At 30.5% G+C, this 17,039-nt stretch overlaps 1 protein-coding gene across 1 annotated transcript in view; it reads left to right on the forward strand.

Annotated features, from left to right (window-relative positions):
- LOC143053486 (regulator of MON1-CCZ1 complex-like) overlaps positions 1-16,134 on the forward strand; it is a 33,102-nt gene extending 16,968 nt beyond the window's left edge. Inside the window, exons 11-21 of the mRNA XM_076226296.1 lie at positions 2,604-2,715; positions 3,125-3,172; positions 3,942-3,995; positions 4,948-5,006; positions 5,475-5,648; positions 6,328-6,426; positions 11,754-11,831; positions 13,048-13,221; positions 13,772-13,842; positions 15,296-15,450; positions 15,922-16,134. Coding sequence (XP_076082411.1) covers positions 2,604-2,715; positions 3,125-3,172; positions 3,942-3,995; positions 4,948-5,006; positions 5,475-5,648; positions 6,328-6,426; positions 11,754-11,831; positions 13,048-13,221; positions 13,772-13,842; positions 15,296-15,450; positions 15,922-15,998 — 1,101 coding nt within the window. The 3' untranslated portion in view covers positions 15,999-16,134. The remainder of the gene's footprint in view (positions 1-2,603; positions 2,716-3,124; positions 3,173-3,941; positions 3,996-4,947; positions 5,007-5,474; positions 5,649-6,327; positions 6,427-11,753; positions 11,832-13,047; positions 13,222-13,771; positions 13,843-15,295; positions 15,451-15,921) is intronic.
- Positions 16,135-17,039: the final 905 nt, after the last annotated feature.

Consider the following 17,039-nt stretch of genomic DNA (forward strand, 5'->3'; position numbering starts at 1 on the left):
CACAATCCTTCCCGTTAGGGGTTTAGTATCATACCATCATAACATATATGAGAAGAACATAACCCGTGTCATGCCAACAACTGGTTTTTGAATAACAGTGTTAAGTTCCGATGCAAAGACCCTATAAGTGAATCAATATTAACGCCAAAATATGCAATCTTTAATGACCTGACAACAGTATGGTAACTATATCCCTTCTTAATAAGTCTATTCAAAGGTTTTGTTAGTTTTTGAGGTGAATACTGACACCTTTGTGCTTTATAAAGAATATTTCCATAAAAAATTGGATGTGAAATACCTGAACGTATAAGAAGTCTGCATGTTGAGCTATATTTACGAATGATGTCCTTATACCGATGATAAAATTGAGTAAATGTTTTGACTAGTTTGTGATATCGAAAACCCTGGTGTAATAATTTTTCAGTAATACATAAACTTCTCTCGTTAAAATCTAAAACATTGTTACATACACGAGGGAATCGTACAAGTTGAGATATATAAACACTGTAAGACGGTCTAAAAATGGATAATTAACGATAGGAAATGAAAAATCATCTCTTTTATCATAAATTTTAGTATTCAGCTTTCCGTAAGTGATATAGATATCAAGATCGAGGAAAGGACAGTGGTCATTGTTAGTATTAGCTTTATTTAAAGTAAGTTCAGCAGGATAAATTTCTTTAATATACATACTGAAGTCGTCATTATTGAGAGCCAAAATATCATCCAAATATCTAAAAGTATTATTAAATTTGTTTATCAGATGTTGTTTCGATGGGTCTTTGCTTATTTTTGTCATAAATTGTAACTCATAGCAATACAAAAACAGGTCCGCAATAAGTGGTGCACAGTTAGTCCCCATTGGAATTCCGATAATCTGACGATATACGGAATTCCCAAAGCGAACAAAAATGTTATCTAGTAAAAATTCAAGGGCATATATAGTATCAAAGCATGTCCAATTGACATAGTTTTTTTGTTTATTGCTACTAAAAAATGACCTAAAAGAGTTTGAACATATATATTCACATTCTGACTTTTTAAATGCCCATTTAATTAGGTGTGTGAATTTTTTGTTAATGAGAATGTGAGGCAATGTGGTATACAGGGTAGAAAAATCAAAACTTTGAACAGATTCAAAATCACCAATATAAGCATGCAATTTATCAAGTACTTCCAACGAGTTCTTGACACTCCAAAAGTAATTAATTCCACTATTTTCGAAGGCCTTATTTGAACAATTTATTATCAGATTTTTAATTGTACCAAGAGTGCTGGTAAGAAGAATAGACGATTTAGTAGTGGAACAATGGCTTGAAGACGAAATACATCTATATTTGTAAGGTGTTTTGTGTAGCTTTGGAAGCCAGTACATAGTTGGGACTTTCATTGTATTTGGCTCTGCTTGTAAAGCGGTAGCTAAAAGTTTATGTTTGTTACAGATGTTGTTTTCTGAAAATGGAGTCAGTTGGAATGTTGGTGAATTGGTGATTTCTTTTTTCAGAACCTCAATGTAAAATTTACGTCAAACAATAATAATGTTATTAGCAGCTTTATCGGCCGGGACAAAAACAAATTTCATGGCTAGTTCTTTTAGTTTATGTTTTATACGAGTTATAGGTTTTTTGTGGTTATTGTTAATAGTAAAATGTTCTTTAAAATGTTGAATAAGTATATCAACTATCTTCATTACTGAATTAGAAAAAGAGTCCAAAGATTTTTTGTCAGCTTTTTCCCGTTTTATCCATTTCATACAGTAAGTATGGAGTGAGACGTGGATGATATTACGACACTCATTCCAATTAATAATTGACGGGGGACGATATTTAGGTCCTTTACTGAGGAATGATTTTAACTCTCGGTCTTGAACGATGTTAAGATCTCCTGTTATAACATGGGAAATGGGTCCATAAATATATTCGGAGGTACTACAATTACATGAAGTAGGTGTATTTTCACTGATATTAACATCTTTACACTGTTGACTATAATTAAACACAAATTTCCGGGTAGATTTCTTGTAAATATAACAAATAAGAGGTAGCTCAGTATTGTGACTATTCCATATTGAGTTATATTAAAACATCATTACGTAATGTCAAAACCATATTAAGTAAAGACAAAATATCATAAAGTAATAATAAAACAACATAAAGTAATATTAGAGTTCCACATAAGACAGCTGTGGCATTCCATAATATTTGAATACATCTTTCCTGATTGGTACTTTGTGATAGATTTCAAGGCAAAGGATAAAGCATCCTTGGAAATATTACAGCATGTACCATTGAAATGCAGCTGTTAAAATATCCGAAAACACACACTAGTTTTTATGCTCCTCAGCCAAAACATATAGAGCAAATCCTGCGTACTTTGATTTTAAATAATGTGTTGGGAGTACAGAGAAATGCCTGCTGTGAAATTGTTAGATTTAGAGTTAGCAGACTAAAATCTGAATCAGTGTGTAGGTCTAGAACAAAACATTGGTATATTTATAACTTATTATAACCTCATTACCCTGAGTAAACATGAAATATTTCCTGCTAAAATAAATATGTTAAGCAAAGAGCAATGGATGATGAATGCATATCTATATTTTATAGACGTCAGTTATATTTGATATCCAGTTAGAAACAGAAACAGATGGTTTTGCTAAATATCATTATCCTGTTGTATCACCACTGCCTCTCAAACCATTTAAGTTACTTTTACCATGTAAGTATGTGTTTAGTTACAGTTTTATATTAATAATGTGCTTTACATTTTAGATAAACAAATAACTCTTTTCATTTCAAAGGAAACATTCAGATATTCTTTAACCAAACTGATTTAATAACAAAATTTTTAGGAAAAAACCCAGATTTGTTTACAGCTATTTTATTTGTTATGAGATTCTAATATATTCTATTCAATGTAAACAAGTGCAAAATTGCTACTTTGCTATGGAGAAAAGGTATTTGTGTTAAACAAAATTATAGTTTTATTATATTTATTACAATAAGTGATTGAAATTTCTGTAATTTGTGATTAAAAAAAATCTTTACAAACCAAATGATTATTTTATTTTTATATAATTGAAATTCATTTCTTTTCAATGGTGAATTTTATGTATTTTTCTTTACAGCACTTTGTGTTCAAGAAAATAAAATGATGGAGTATAATTGTGAATTATGTATCCTTTGAAAGAAAATTCCATTTAAAGGAAGTTAATACATTGTTCACTCTTATTTCTTCAGTTAGTTGTTGTTTTTCGTTTCTTTCTCATTCTGGTCTGGGTCAGAATTTTTTTTCTTTGACTTAAGACATATTTTGTATATTGGTAAAAGAATTTCTCCAACTCTGTGGCAATTTTACCCTTTTCGAACTGATTGTATAAAATATAATCTAGGTGTGGTTGCCAGTGATCTCAGAAGATGATTGGATGAAATTAAGGGTCAAAACCTTTATCAGCTCACTGAATGAATCAAAATATGCTAACAGTTGTTAATGAAATTGACAACCTTGAGCAAAAAATGAAAATTTAGTTTATTAGTTATAGTGGATTGGGAAACAAGTTATTGAAACTTATATTAATCCCTTTCCACTTTGCGGGTGGGAGTGCTGCCTTATAGCAGCATTAGCCTGCTCTTTTTCAGAATCTAGAAGGGTGTCTTTTACGTGCAAGAGATATGTCTCTCTCTTAACATGGGTCAGCCATTTATCGTTCCCTTCCGACGGTCTATCATCATTTCCTCAAGACCATACTTGCAAATGGTGTCAAAAATATAATTATTTTTTAATCATTAGAGAAACAGATTTTTACTTTGTTTTTTATCTTGATTGGACAAATCCTATAACCCACTGGTATCAATGTAAGAATCTATATGTATCAGAAACCTTTGACCTCTAGTGTTATTTGATATGTAATACATTAGTCATTTATACCCTTAACTGTTCACCAGATTCAGCAAACTGGATAGTATTTCAACCAAATATTGTTATAGATGCTAAACTAGGTAAATATAATATCATAGTAGATCAAAAGTAAATACATTTACTTATTAAAAAATCAAACAATCTGATAAAAAGTCTCTCGAGAAGAAAAGCCAATTAGTGGTTAACAAGAACTTTTCAAAGGTACATTGAAGCAGTATAATCAGAAAGAAGTTAAAAGAATATGAAATTTACATTGAAGGCTGACTTTTCATGGCCAGTTTTTGTAAGAAAAACATGTTTAGCCCTTGAAAATTTATTTCATTGTTTGTGGTAAACCTAGGGAAGATAAAAAAAGCGCTAAGTAAATTATGACTTTTACAAAAGCACTTGCTATTAGGTAGACAAACCATCATGCTTAAGGTGGATCGGGATCATTCGACTGCGCATTATTTCACGCATTGATTACAATGCACAAAAACGTATGTGTTGTAAATTCGATATTATTTTTTTAAAATATTTTGATTAATTAGAAATGTTAGATCATTGTAGTTATGTCACTTAAAGAATATTGTCGTTATTATGTGTATCTGTGAAAGGCTCAAAATGACATTTCACCCATTTTCACCATTTTCCCGCCATTATTTGGGCTTTAAGGCAAAATATTTTTTTCCTTATCGGTGACTTATGTTTTTTATTTGCTCATTCTTTGAAGCTATATTTCAGCTTTTTATATTACAGTTTTGAACCAAGTGTCATAGAACGTTTTTTTGATATTCTGATAAAAATATGTCAACACCTCTATTTTCCCTATCATTTCATTGAAAAATGGTCCCTTTTACATACCTGCTTAAAAGTAAAATTTTGAGCTTATGTGGTCCGTGACCCCCTATTTTTTTTTCGACCAATTTGATTAACTTTCTGTAAAGAATAAAATAACAAAAAATATGGCACTTCTGATAGAAACTTTGAATAAGCCCTAGCCACCTTAATGGCTGAGAAAATGATGAGAATGACAACTTTGATCATTTACAGGATGTTTGTGGTATGTGGAGTTAAAGTTAGAACCTTTAGTTACAATGATTCCTGACAAGGTATGTATGTAGATATATACATTGTTAATATATTCAATTTAACATTTTGAAATAAACAATAAAGGTGAGCTTTCCATATAGACCAATCATGCCAATATGAAATTAAAAGTAGCAGAAAATATATATGCAAAAATAATAAATTTCAATTAATAATTCTGTGTCTAATAAATTATTATGTAATTCTAAGATTATGACTTTTATTTTGACTGACAAAAAAAAGGTAATAAAAATACAAAAACTATTAATATTTATCTCTGATGCAATTATAGCAATAAATAAAACTATTAAGATTGCAAACCCAACTAGGTCTCCTCACTTATACATATATCAAGAGAAATTTAATGGGCAATTTCTTGACAGACGTTTACCATATTACAATTTGTAATCAGCAATTGGCAAATCTGTTAGGTTTGATCCACTCCATAATAACAATAACTCAAGCTTTGAAAGTTGTCACCCATTTTACAGAGTCGTCTGATGAAACTTTTACTACTAAGAAAAGACAGTAAATCAGTAATATTATCTGTATGTCGAGAAATGTTAAAACCAGGTCAACAGGCTGATTTATCTACCATTGCCAAAATATTAGACATGCTGAATAAAGTTTACCAACAGCATCTAGAAAAAGAGGTGTTAATATTGGTAAGTTGATTAATATGTATGTATTCGGTTTTATTTGTACATGAAACAGTGCTTACATGAACTCCATCCTATTTCATTGACTAATTGTAATAAAAGTAATCTAAATGTAATCAAAGAGTAATTAATGATAAATTATATTTATTGCAGTATTCAATTAAATTACTTTTACATGTGATCAAAATATCAATTACAATCATTTATCATTACATATTACAATAACCCTATTCCTGGTTTAATTTACAGAATATTACTGTTTTTCGGAGTTTAATGAACATTGCAAACAGATATGATTTTGTGCAATGTGTAGGACAGAAAAAAATATATTAGACACAAGGTTATACAATAATGAATTAAAACATTTAACAATTGGCCAATTAAGCTATATGATTTTGTGCAATGTGTAGGACAGAAAAAAATATATTAGACACAAGGTTACATGTATACAATAATGAATTAAAACATTTAACAATTGGCCAATTAAGCTTAAGAAAAAGGTTTAAAGGGCAATTCCCACATTTGTTTGCTTTGTAAACAGTATTACAAAAAATGTACCATAAAGACTGGGTTTGAAATATAACATCTAGTAGCAGAATATAAAAGCTCAAAACCATACAAACTGCCATTGCTCAAAGCATTGAATATGAATAATATACATATTGCATACATTTGTACTTTATAGGCTGGTGAGATTCCTGGTACTGATTTTAACCATGCACAAGTTATAGTAGACCAGTCAGAAATGTATACTCATGTATTCTCAGAATTTGAAGATAATCAGGTATTGTAACTTCCTTTACATAGAATGTATAGATTAAAAGTAATTGGTACTTGGTACCAAGATTGACCCTTTCAACTTTGATAAGAAGAACAAACGAATGCAATTTGGTGGCCTTTAATTGACAATTCAAACTCATTCATGGAAAACATACTGATAATGATTTGGCAAAAAGAAAAAACATACTGATAATGATTTGGCAAAAAGAAAAAACGAACTTCTCTATGTTCATTACTTTAGGAATATCTATCAAAAAGTAGTATTTTAATATTCAGCCCCATTCATCTATTTAGTCAGACGTCAGTCGCTACCTTGATATACCCTATCTTTTGTTAAATTTGTCGGGTAACTTATGACAATAAGCATTTGACGTCTTGAGCCGAACAGTTTTATCATTTTTACACAATTTAATCTACTGTGTGATGGTTCATATTCTGGACGCCAGTCTTTGCTCCTTTGTAATAAATCTACATACCAAAAAACTAATATGAAGCTTAGAAATGGAAAAATATTAAATACTAAACTCGTTCAAAGGGTATCTACACGTCTCAATCTTCAGAATCGCTTATCTAAAAATACTACTATAGCTAACGTTTTTAACAATAAAAATCGTGGTTACCCTTCTATCGATAAGTGTCATGCCAAAAAATGACTTACGTGTCCCCGTCTTTCCACCAACAATACAGTAAGGTCCACATTTAATGGTCGCACATTTTCTCTAAATTTTGAAACTGATATTACTTGAAAAACAAACAGTATTATTTATTTACTCACATGAAACAAACCGGGATGCGGTATTCAGTACGTAGGTGAAACTGGGCGATATTTATCTAAACGCACGCAAGAACACCTGTATCGTTTTAAAAGACCCAATAAATTCAAAAGTATCATTTATCAACATCTTAAGAAGCACAGTCATCCTATTAAATATTTAACAGTTCAACCTTTAGAAGTAGTAAATAAGCAGCCTGGTGAATCTCATTCCAAGTTTGTACGATCACGAAAAATAAATGAATTAAATTGGATTAAAAAATTACAGACAGTCTACCCTCTCGGTCTTAATGATAATATCATGGGAATTGGCAATATATCAAGAACCGATTCTGTTAACATTTTGGATATAGTTTCTAAAACTGTTCGTAAAAATCGTTCTCATGGACGCAGAAAAAATCGCAATCAAAGAAAATTTCGGACCAACCATACAAATATTTCGGACCTAATTTCCATTTCAAAAAACAACGGCAGACATTATCTGTTAACCAAGCTTTGTTCTTTACCTATAAATAAATTAAATAAAATTTTAGAGGATTGCAACACAATTTCATATTACAGTCCTAAGTATGAAATTGTCCAAATTATAATGGCATATTGTTATTCTAAACTGTTTCCAAAAATTGATCGCCCTGAAGATCATAAAAAACATTTTATTAAAATAAAGTATGTCAATAAAGGTTTTGATTTTGTAAATATTGCCGGTATTTTTAACGACCATTCTGTTAAAGACCAAATTCCTGGATATTTTGATAATACTGAACTCCCTCTCATTTGTTATATTTACAAGAAATCTACCCGAAAATATGTGTTTAATTATAGCCAATTGTGTAAAGATGTAAATATCACTGAAAATACACCTATGTCGTGTAATTGCAGTAATTCAGAATACACCTATGGACCAATTTCCCATGTTATAACAGGAGACCTTAACATCGTTCGCGACCGAGAGTTAAAATCATTCCTCAGTAAAGGACCTAAATATCGTCCCCCGTCAACTATTAACTGGAATGAGTGTCGTAATATCATCAACGACTCACTCCGCGCCTACTGTTTGAAATGGGTAAAACGGGAAAAAGCTGACAAAAAATCTTTGGACTCTTTTTTTAATTCAGTAATGAAGATAGTTGATATTCGAATACAACATTTTAAAGAACATTTTACCCTCAACAAAAACTATAAAAACCCTATTTCGCGTATCAAAAATAAACTAACAGAACTAGCCAAGGAATTTGTTTTTGTCCCGGCTGATAAAGCTGCTAATAATATCATTATTGTTTGACGTAAATTTTATATAGAGGTTCTGCAAAAGGAAATCACGAATTCACCAACATTCCAACTGACTTCATTTTCTGAAAACGACATCTGTAACAAACATAAACTTTTAGCTACTTCTTTACAAGCAGAACCAAACACAATGAAAGTCCCCACTATGTACTGGCTTCCGAAGCTGCACAAAAAACCTTACAAATATAGATTTATTTCATCTTCCAGCCATTGTTCAACTACTAAATTGTCTGTTTTACTTACTAGTACACTTGGTACAATAAAAAACCTGATAATAAATTGTTCAAATAAGGCCTTTGAAAATAGTGGAATTAATTACTTTTGGAGTGTCAAAAACTCGTTGGAAGTACTTGATAAATTGCATGCATATATTGGTGATTTTGAATCTGTTCAAAGTTTTGATTTTTCTACCCTATATACCACTTTGCCTCATATTCTTATTAAGAAAAAATTCACATCCCTAATTAACTGGGCATTTAAAAAGTCGGAATGCGAGTACATATGTTCAAACTCTTTTAGATCATTTTTTAGTAGCAATAAACAAAAGAACTATGTCAATTGGACATGCTTTGATACTATTTATGCACTTGAATTTTTACTTGATAACATTTTTGTTCGCTTTGGAGATTCCGTATATCGTCAAGTTATTGGAATTCCAATGGGGACTAACTGTGCACCACTTATTGCGGACCTGTTTTTGTATTGTTATGAGTTACAATTTATGACTAAAATTAGCAAAGACCCATCAAAACAACATTTGATACAAAAATTTAACAATACTTTTAGATATTTGGATGATATATTGGCTCTAAATAATGACGACTTCAGTATGTATACTAAAGAAATTTATCCTGTAGAACTTACTTTAAATAAAGCTAACGATAACAATGACCACTGCCCTTTCCTCGATCTTGATATCTATATCATAAACGGGAAGCTTAATACAAAAATTTATGATAAAAGAGATGATTTTTCATTTCCTATTGTTAATTATCCATTTTTAGATGGTGACGTTCCCTTGTCACCATCTTATGGTGTTTATATATCTCAACTTGTACGATTCGCTCGTGTATGTAACAATGTATTAGATTTTAGCGAGAGAAATTTATGTATTACTGAAAAATTATTACACCAGGGTTTTCGATATCACAAACTGGTCAAAACATTTACTAAATTTTATCACCGGTATAAGGAAATAATTCGTAAATATAACTCAACATGCAGACATCTTATACGTTCAGGTATTTCACATCCAAAATTTTATGGAAATATTCTTTATAAAGCACAAAAATGTCAGTATTCTCCTCAGAAACTAACAAAACCTTTAAATAGACTTATTAAAAGGGGATATAGTTACGATACTGTTGTCAGGTCATTAAAGATTTCATATTTTGGCTTTAACATTGATTCACTGATAGGGTCTTTGCATCGGAACTAAACACATTTATTTCTAAAAAAAACAGTTGTTGGCATGACACGGGTTATGTTCTTCTCATATATTTTATGATAGTATGATACTAAGCCCCTAACGGGAGGGATTGTACCTGATATTCATATGATGAAGACATAATCTTTCAATCAGTTTAATTGAGGTCTGGAGCTGGCATGTCAGTTAACTGCTAGTAGTCTGTTGTTATTTATGTATTATTGTCATTTTATTTATTTTCTTTTGTTACATCTTTTGACATCAGACTCGGACTTCTCTTGAACTGAATTTTAATGTGCGTATTGTTATTCTTTTACTTTTCTACATTGGCTAGAGGTATAGGGGGAGGGTTGAGATCTCATAAACATGTTTAACCCCGCCGCAATTTTGCGCCTGTCCCAAGTCAGGAGCCTCTGGCCTTTGTTAGTCTTGTATGATTTTAAATTTTAGTTTCTTGTGTATAATTCGGAGTTTAGTATGACGTCCATTATCACTGTACTATTATGCATATTTTAGGGGCCAGCTGAAGGACACCTACGGGTGCGGGAATTCTCGCTACATTGAAGACCCATTGGTTGCCTTCGGCTGTTGTTTGCTCTATGGTCGGGTGGTTGTCGCTTTGACATATTCACCATTTCTTTTCTCAATTTTATACTGATAATGATTTGGCAAAAAAAAACATACTGATAATGATTTGGCAAAAAGAAAAAAACATACTGATAATGATTTGGCAAAAAGAAAAAACATACTGATAATGATTTGGCACATAGAAAAAAAATGATAATGATTTGGCAAAAAGAAAAAACATACTGATAATGATTTGGCACATAGAAAAAACATACTGATAATGATTTGGCAAAAAGAAAAAACATACTGATAATGATTTGGCAAAAAGAAAAAACATACTGATAATGATTTGGCAAAAAGAAAAAACATACTGATAATGATTTGGTAAAAAGAAAAAACATACTAATAATGATTTGGCAAAAAGAAAAAACATACTGATAATGATTTGGCAAAAAGAAAAAACATACTGATAATGATTTGGCAAAAAGAAAAAACATACTAATAATGATTTGGCACATAGAAAAAAAATGATAATGATTTGGCAAAAAGAAAAAACATACTGATAATGATTTGGCACATAGAAAAAACATACTGATAATGATTTGGCAAAAAGAAAAAACATACTGATAATGATTTGGCAAAAAGAAAAAAACATACTGATAATGATTTGGCAAAAAGAAAAAACATACTGATAATGATTTGGCAAAAAGAAAAAACATACTGATAATGATTTGGCAAAAAGAAAAAAACATACTGATAATGATTTGGCAAAAAGAAAAAACATACTGATAATGATTTGGCAAAAAGAAAAAAACATACTGATAATGATTTGGCAAAAAGAAAAAACATACTGATAATGATTTGGCAAAAAGAAAAAACATACTGATAATGATTTGGTAAAAAGAAAAAACATACTGATAATGATTTGTTAAAAAGAAAAAAATTACTGAAAGTCAACAGCAATAAACAAAACACAACGTAGAAAGCTTACGACTGAGTAATATAAAATCCATTAAAATAAACTTGGGTGATCTCACATGCTCATGTAAAGCAACTGATATAAACTTAGGATGTTACTCTTTCAGGCAAAGTTGACTGTAAGTGGTTTTGACTGTTCTGTTTACCTCATGGAGCATTCCTGTCTATCTATTACCTCATACTTTTTTAAAGACCGAATATTTTTTAAGCTCAGTGTTTCAGGTTAATTCATTGTTCTTACAATAATGAAGGTTCATTCTAGGATTCTCCTTTGACTGAACAAGTCCTTTTTTCATTTCAGGAAATAAAATATAAGTTTAAAGTAGCAGTATTGATAGAATATATAAGATCATTGAGCCAATGTAACATTCCTGTTCAGGTAAATACTATGGGGTGGTAGAAATAGTGTACACCTTCAGAAAATTCAGTTTACATAATCCATCTTAATATATAATGTTAAAAAGATGTGGTATGACTGCCAATGAGACAACTCTTCACAGGAGACCAAATGACACAGAAATTAACAACTATAGATCACCTTATAGCCTTCAACAATGAGCAAAACCTTTGCAGCATAGTCATCTATAAAACTATCTGTTTGAGGGCCTTGATGTTTTATGATCAATTTAGTAAATAAGTTTTGAGAAAAGAAAGAACATCAATATGTGACATTTTTATGATGCTATATAGAATATGACACAGATCTTAGGAACGGACTAAGATTTGAGGTTTACATATACATGTATTTAAAGGGGTGTTAGCTACAATTTATTGAGAAAAAAAATAACATTGATTTTGTTTTTGTTTCCAGCATTTTTACAGTAATAATTCGATATATTAATGTCTAACAAGAAAATAATTTGACCTCATTTGTCCATAAGCATGCATCCTTTAATAATAAAATTAAAGACTTTAAGGTGGTACCTAACACTACAGGGAGATAACTGTGTAAAGTCAGCTAAATTTTTTAATTACGTTGTGTTGTAAAAGGAATATTAAGCTTCTCAATGATCAAAATTGGTGTTTGTCAAATTGCTATATAACCAGTGTAATTTTTCTGACAAAACGGTTGGTTCAAATTTTTTAAAATTTTTATATATTTATTAAAGTCTCAAAGTAAATACTTTGACAAAATTTAATGAAAATTAAACGAGCCAAATTAATTTTAGTGAAAGTGTTGGGTACCACCTTAAGTCAAGTTACTAGTAATTAATTTTGCAGCTAATGCTTCTTTGAAGTTCTTGAAAATTACTCATGGGTATTATTGTTTATTAGGGATTGTCATAGTTCAACTCAAAATGAGATTAGTCATGATATAACCAATACTGTAAATTCAGAAATTATTGCCTGCATTTATTATTGCCATTTTGTCATTTTAATGTTTACAATTTTGAGAAAAATCCTGTTTAATTCATATAAAATATTTCAAAATGCAAGTTTAAATTAATGTGTTTAAAACTCAGTCGCATCTTTTTCGCAATAATAAAAACCTCACATTAATTTCTTAATTTACAGTAGTATTGCACAGAAATCATGCAAAATGTGCTTGGAATAAATCTTTTTGATTTTGTAAATATTTCTTTTTTTATTTTCAGCATTACCTGTATGAATTAATCATCAACATTTTAGTGAGAAACAATTGTTTTTACCAACTACATCAGTTTTTACAGTACCATGTGTTAGCTGATTCCAAGCCATTAGCTTGTTTGATGTTGTCTTTAGAACATGTATATGCTCCAGCTCATCAGTTGGCTCTAGACATGTTAAAGGTCAGTCTTTACAGTTTGATGTTGTCTTTAGAACATGTATATGCTCCAGCTCATCAGTTGGCTCTAGACATGTTAAAGGTCAGTCTTTACAGTTTGATGTTGTCTTTAGAACATGTATATGCTCCAGCTCACCAGTTAGCTCTAGACATGTTAAAGGTGAGTCTTTACAGTTTGATATTGTCTTTAGAAAATGTATATGCTCCAGCTCATCAGTTGGCTCTAGACATGTTAAAGGTCAGTCTTTACAGTTTGATGTTGTCTTTAGAACATGTATATGCTCCAGCTCACCAGTTAGCTCTAGACATGTTAAAGGTCAGTCTTTACAGTTTGATGTTGTCTTTAGAACATGTATATGCTCCAGCTCATCAGTTAGCTCTAGACATGTTAAAGGTCAGTCTTTTTATAATATCTCTATTAAAATCCACACTTTTAAAGATAAAATTTGAAAGTGAAAAAAAATAAATATTAAGAAAAATTTTTAGATGACAATAAGCAAAATACCATGTTAATGTTAAATAAAAATGAAAGACTGTATTTTACATTTTTTTAGAGAGTATCAACAGCAAATGAAGAAATAATTGAGGTTCTATTATCAAAACATCAGCTACTGCCTGCTGTAAGGTATGTTCAACCAAATATATACAGACATATTATCTCTAGCCCTGTCATCAGTATGTTGATCAGAAACACCTAGTGGGTACATAGTTTGTGTCCTGTCTAGATCCAACCACTTTTCATCAACATTACTCAAACTTTGCACACACATTGACGATGTGTACATTCTATTTTAGAGAGATCCATTCATTCTTTTCTGGTTTTCTGTTTGTGTACCTTTATAGTCATATTTGTTGTTGAACGGTCAAAAGGTTCCTTTTTTTATTTTGTGTCTTGTTGTTTTTATCCCCCAGAAATTTCATTGATTTACTTCAGACTTTGCATTTGCAATCAAATCAATTGTGGGTTTTTTTTCAAAACATTGTTGAAATAAATTTACAGACTTTTTGAATAAATGTTTTAAAACTGTTTTTTTTTTAATGAATGGCTGTTATTTATTTTGAATTTATTGAACCATAAAACTAATTTTTGACTCTTCACATTGAATAATCCGCGAAGCGGATTATGTTAAATGTGAAGAGTCAAACATTAATTTTATGGTTCAATAAATTCAAAATAAATTATTGCCATTCATTATAAATAAATTTCTATCAAAAATAAGGCTCAAAGATATATATTAATAAGGATAACAACTTACACAGATGTTTGCGTATGAATACACAACATTAGAGTGGGCGTGTCGCCATAAAAATTGATAACATTCAAAATAAACCCAATTCTTTTAACCAATCAGAAGACAGTAAATACACCAAATTTATTTATAATGAAATATACTGGAGCTCTGCTAGTCTTCTTTGTAATCACTGTTTAAGGCAGAGATATAGCTTAAATGTAATTCATTTTGCAAAAAAAAACCTACACACCATACAAATCTTACATATCTTCTTCTAGCTAGCATGTTATTCCCAGATTTTCATTAAGCTATAATATTCATGTCTTTTGATTGGACAAATATATGTCAAATGACAATATTAATGAATACCACAATCAGCAGCTTTAGTTTGATGGAACATGAATTGAATTTCAAAATCTGTATTAAACAGTATACCTCTAAAAGTATGAAGAGCCATTGTACTGGTAGTCAAAAATGACATTTGCAGTAGAGGCCCCTGCATGGTAATGGTACATTTTGTAGTATTTCTTTTGAAATTTGTATGTTAAGTGGAAACTTTATTTTGTATAGAAATCTTAAAGAAATACATATTTGAATTTTAAATAAAAATAAATTTGAGAAGGTTGTATGTTAAGTGGAAACTTTATTTTGTATAGAAGTCTTAAAGAAATACATATTTGAATTTTAAATAAAAATAAATTTGAGAAGGGAATTGGGAATGTGTCAAAGACGCAACAACCCATCCTGCAGAAAACAACTGAAGTTAATTTATTTATTTCCTTTTTAAATGAAGTTAATTTTAGTCTAAGATATATGTATGTATTTGGTGTACAAATATATATTCAGGTTTATTAGAAGTGTTGGGATAGTAGATACCGTATCAGCCAGGAAATTTTTAGAAGCAGCAATGAACACAGATGATTCCATGTTATTTTATACAGTGTTTAAATTTTTTGAACAAAGAAACATCAGATTAAGACAAAATCCTAGATTTCCTGCAGGTAAGTAGTCATATTATTGATGTAACCTACAAAAAAAAAGCCAGAAAAAAATCATTTGTATCCCTTCAACACATACATTATTTTTCAAGTACCTTTACAGTAGTACACTCCATAACATTGGAAATGTCAATAACATTTACTAACAAAAATTACAACATACATTCGTAAGGAAACCTGAATAATTCACCTTATAATGAATTATAAGTAACAGGATAAAGTATACCATGGGTACCAATTTCGTGGTTGAGGAAAACTTGGATATTTGTGGATACTCAATTTTGTGATTTTGGCAAAGCAAACCAACATTCCATTTACACAGTTTGTAATTTGTTGAACATTTAAATTTGTGGATCCCCTATACCCATGAAATCAAAGAAAATTGATATCCAATGGATATTAATGAATCTTGAGTATGCTTAAGTAATTATTAATTCAATTAAATTAAAATTAAATATTATTATCTAATTACAGGTGAGCATTGTGAAGAATATGTAAAACATTTTGAAGGATTATTTGGTACAGATGCACTTGCTTCCTTGACAGCATAATGATGATGGTATTACAATAATCTTGGATATATTCTGTGCAATAGTTTGTTATCTACACATACCCAACACTTGTTAACATGACAATGAAGTTAATTTATACTGTGATAATATTTATAATAAAATAGAAGAAAAAAAATATTTGGACCAGTTTTCATTCTCTAAATGTCACTCTACTTTAAATGGTAATTATCTCCTATGAAAAATACTAACAGAGAATAAGGGTAAGAACTTTTGAGACAAAAAGTTAGGATGAGCGTTTTTGGAGACAGAGAATAAGATCTGAAAATGATTATTTGTTCAAAGATCTTATACTGGTCCCTTTGTGAAATATGTGAAACCTCTGCCAGCTTACCTTAGTATGAATTACTTTTACAAAGAAATTTATTAGCAAGTTCTATTAAATTTGAAAAAAAAAACAACATTTGAAGGTCTTTCTGCATCACTCATGGTAAGCAAGGTTTCTATGAACTTATATAAAGATTTGCTACTACTACAATAACTGCATGGTCTTTCACAACCTTAACTACCCCTGGCCCCTCTTTAGGGCGGTTCAAGAGTATTCTGGATAGCTTTTTGCAGAATATTTCTTCTGAATTGACGTTTTTCTCCTACCAGCTGGGTACGCTATATAGAAAACAATACTAATAAGTTCAACTCCACAGTGATTTCACTCCCTCCAGATCATAAAATTGAAAGTTATCTGGAGGGAGTGATGAGGAAGAACGTTTTTCAATGGACCAAGGCAGGCAGGAAGAAGGTGATAATATAGTTTGGGACTTTCAAAATGTTTCTCAAAATTCTGGTCCTGTGCCTATCCTTTCATCTGTAATGGGTCGTTTTTCTACTAATTTCAGTAAGGATCTAGAGACAGGGGATACTCCTACTTTGAAGGATCTTACAGATTTTGGTTTATACCATCATGAGAGTTACCATTTCAGTCACCTCCTAGACCCAAGAGACTTACCTCTACTTTCGAGTCTGTCTATAAACAACGTAAAGTCACATACTAGTTTTCCACAATCCAGCTACACGTCAACATCT

This window comes from Mytilus galloprovincialis, chromosome 1 (assembly GCF_965363235.1).
Source record: "Mytilus galloprovincialis chromosome 1, xbMytGall1.hap1.1, whole genome shotgun sequence".
Lineage (NCBI taxonomy): Eukaryota > Metazoa > Mollusca > Bivalvia > Mytilida > Mytilidae > Mytilus > Mytilus galloprovincialis.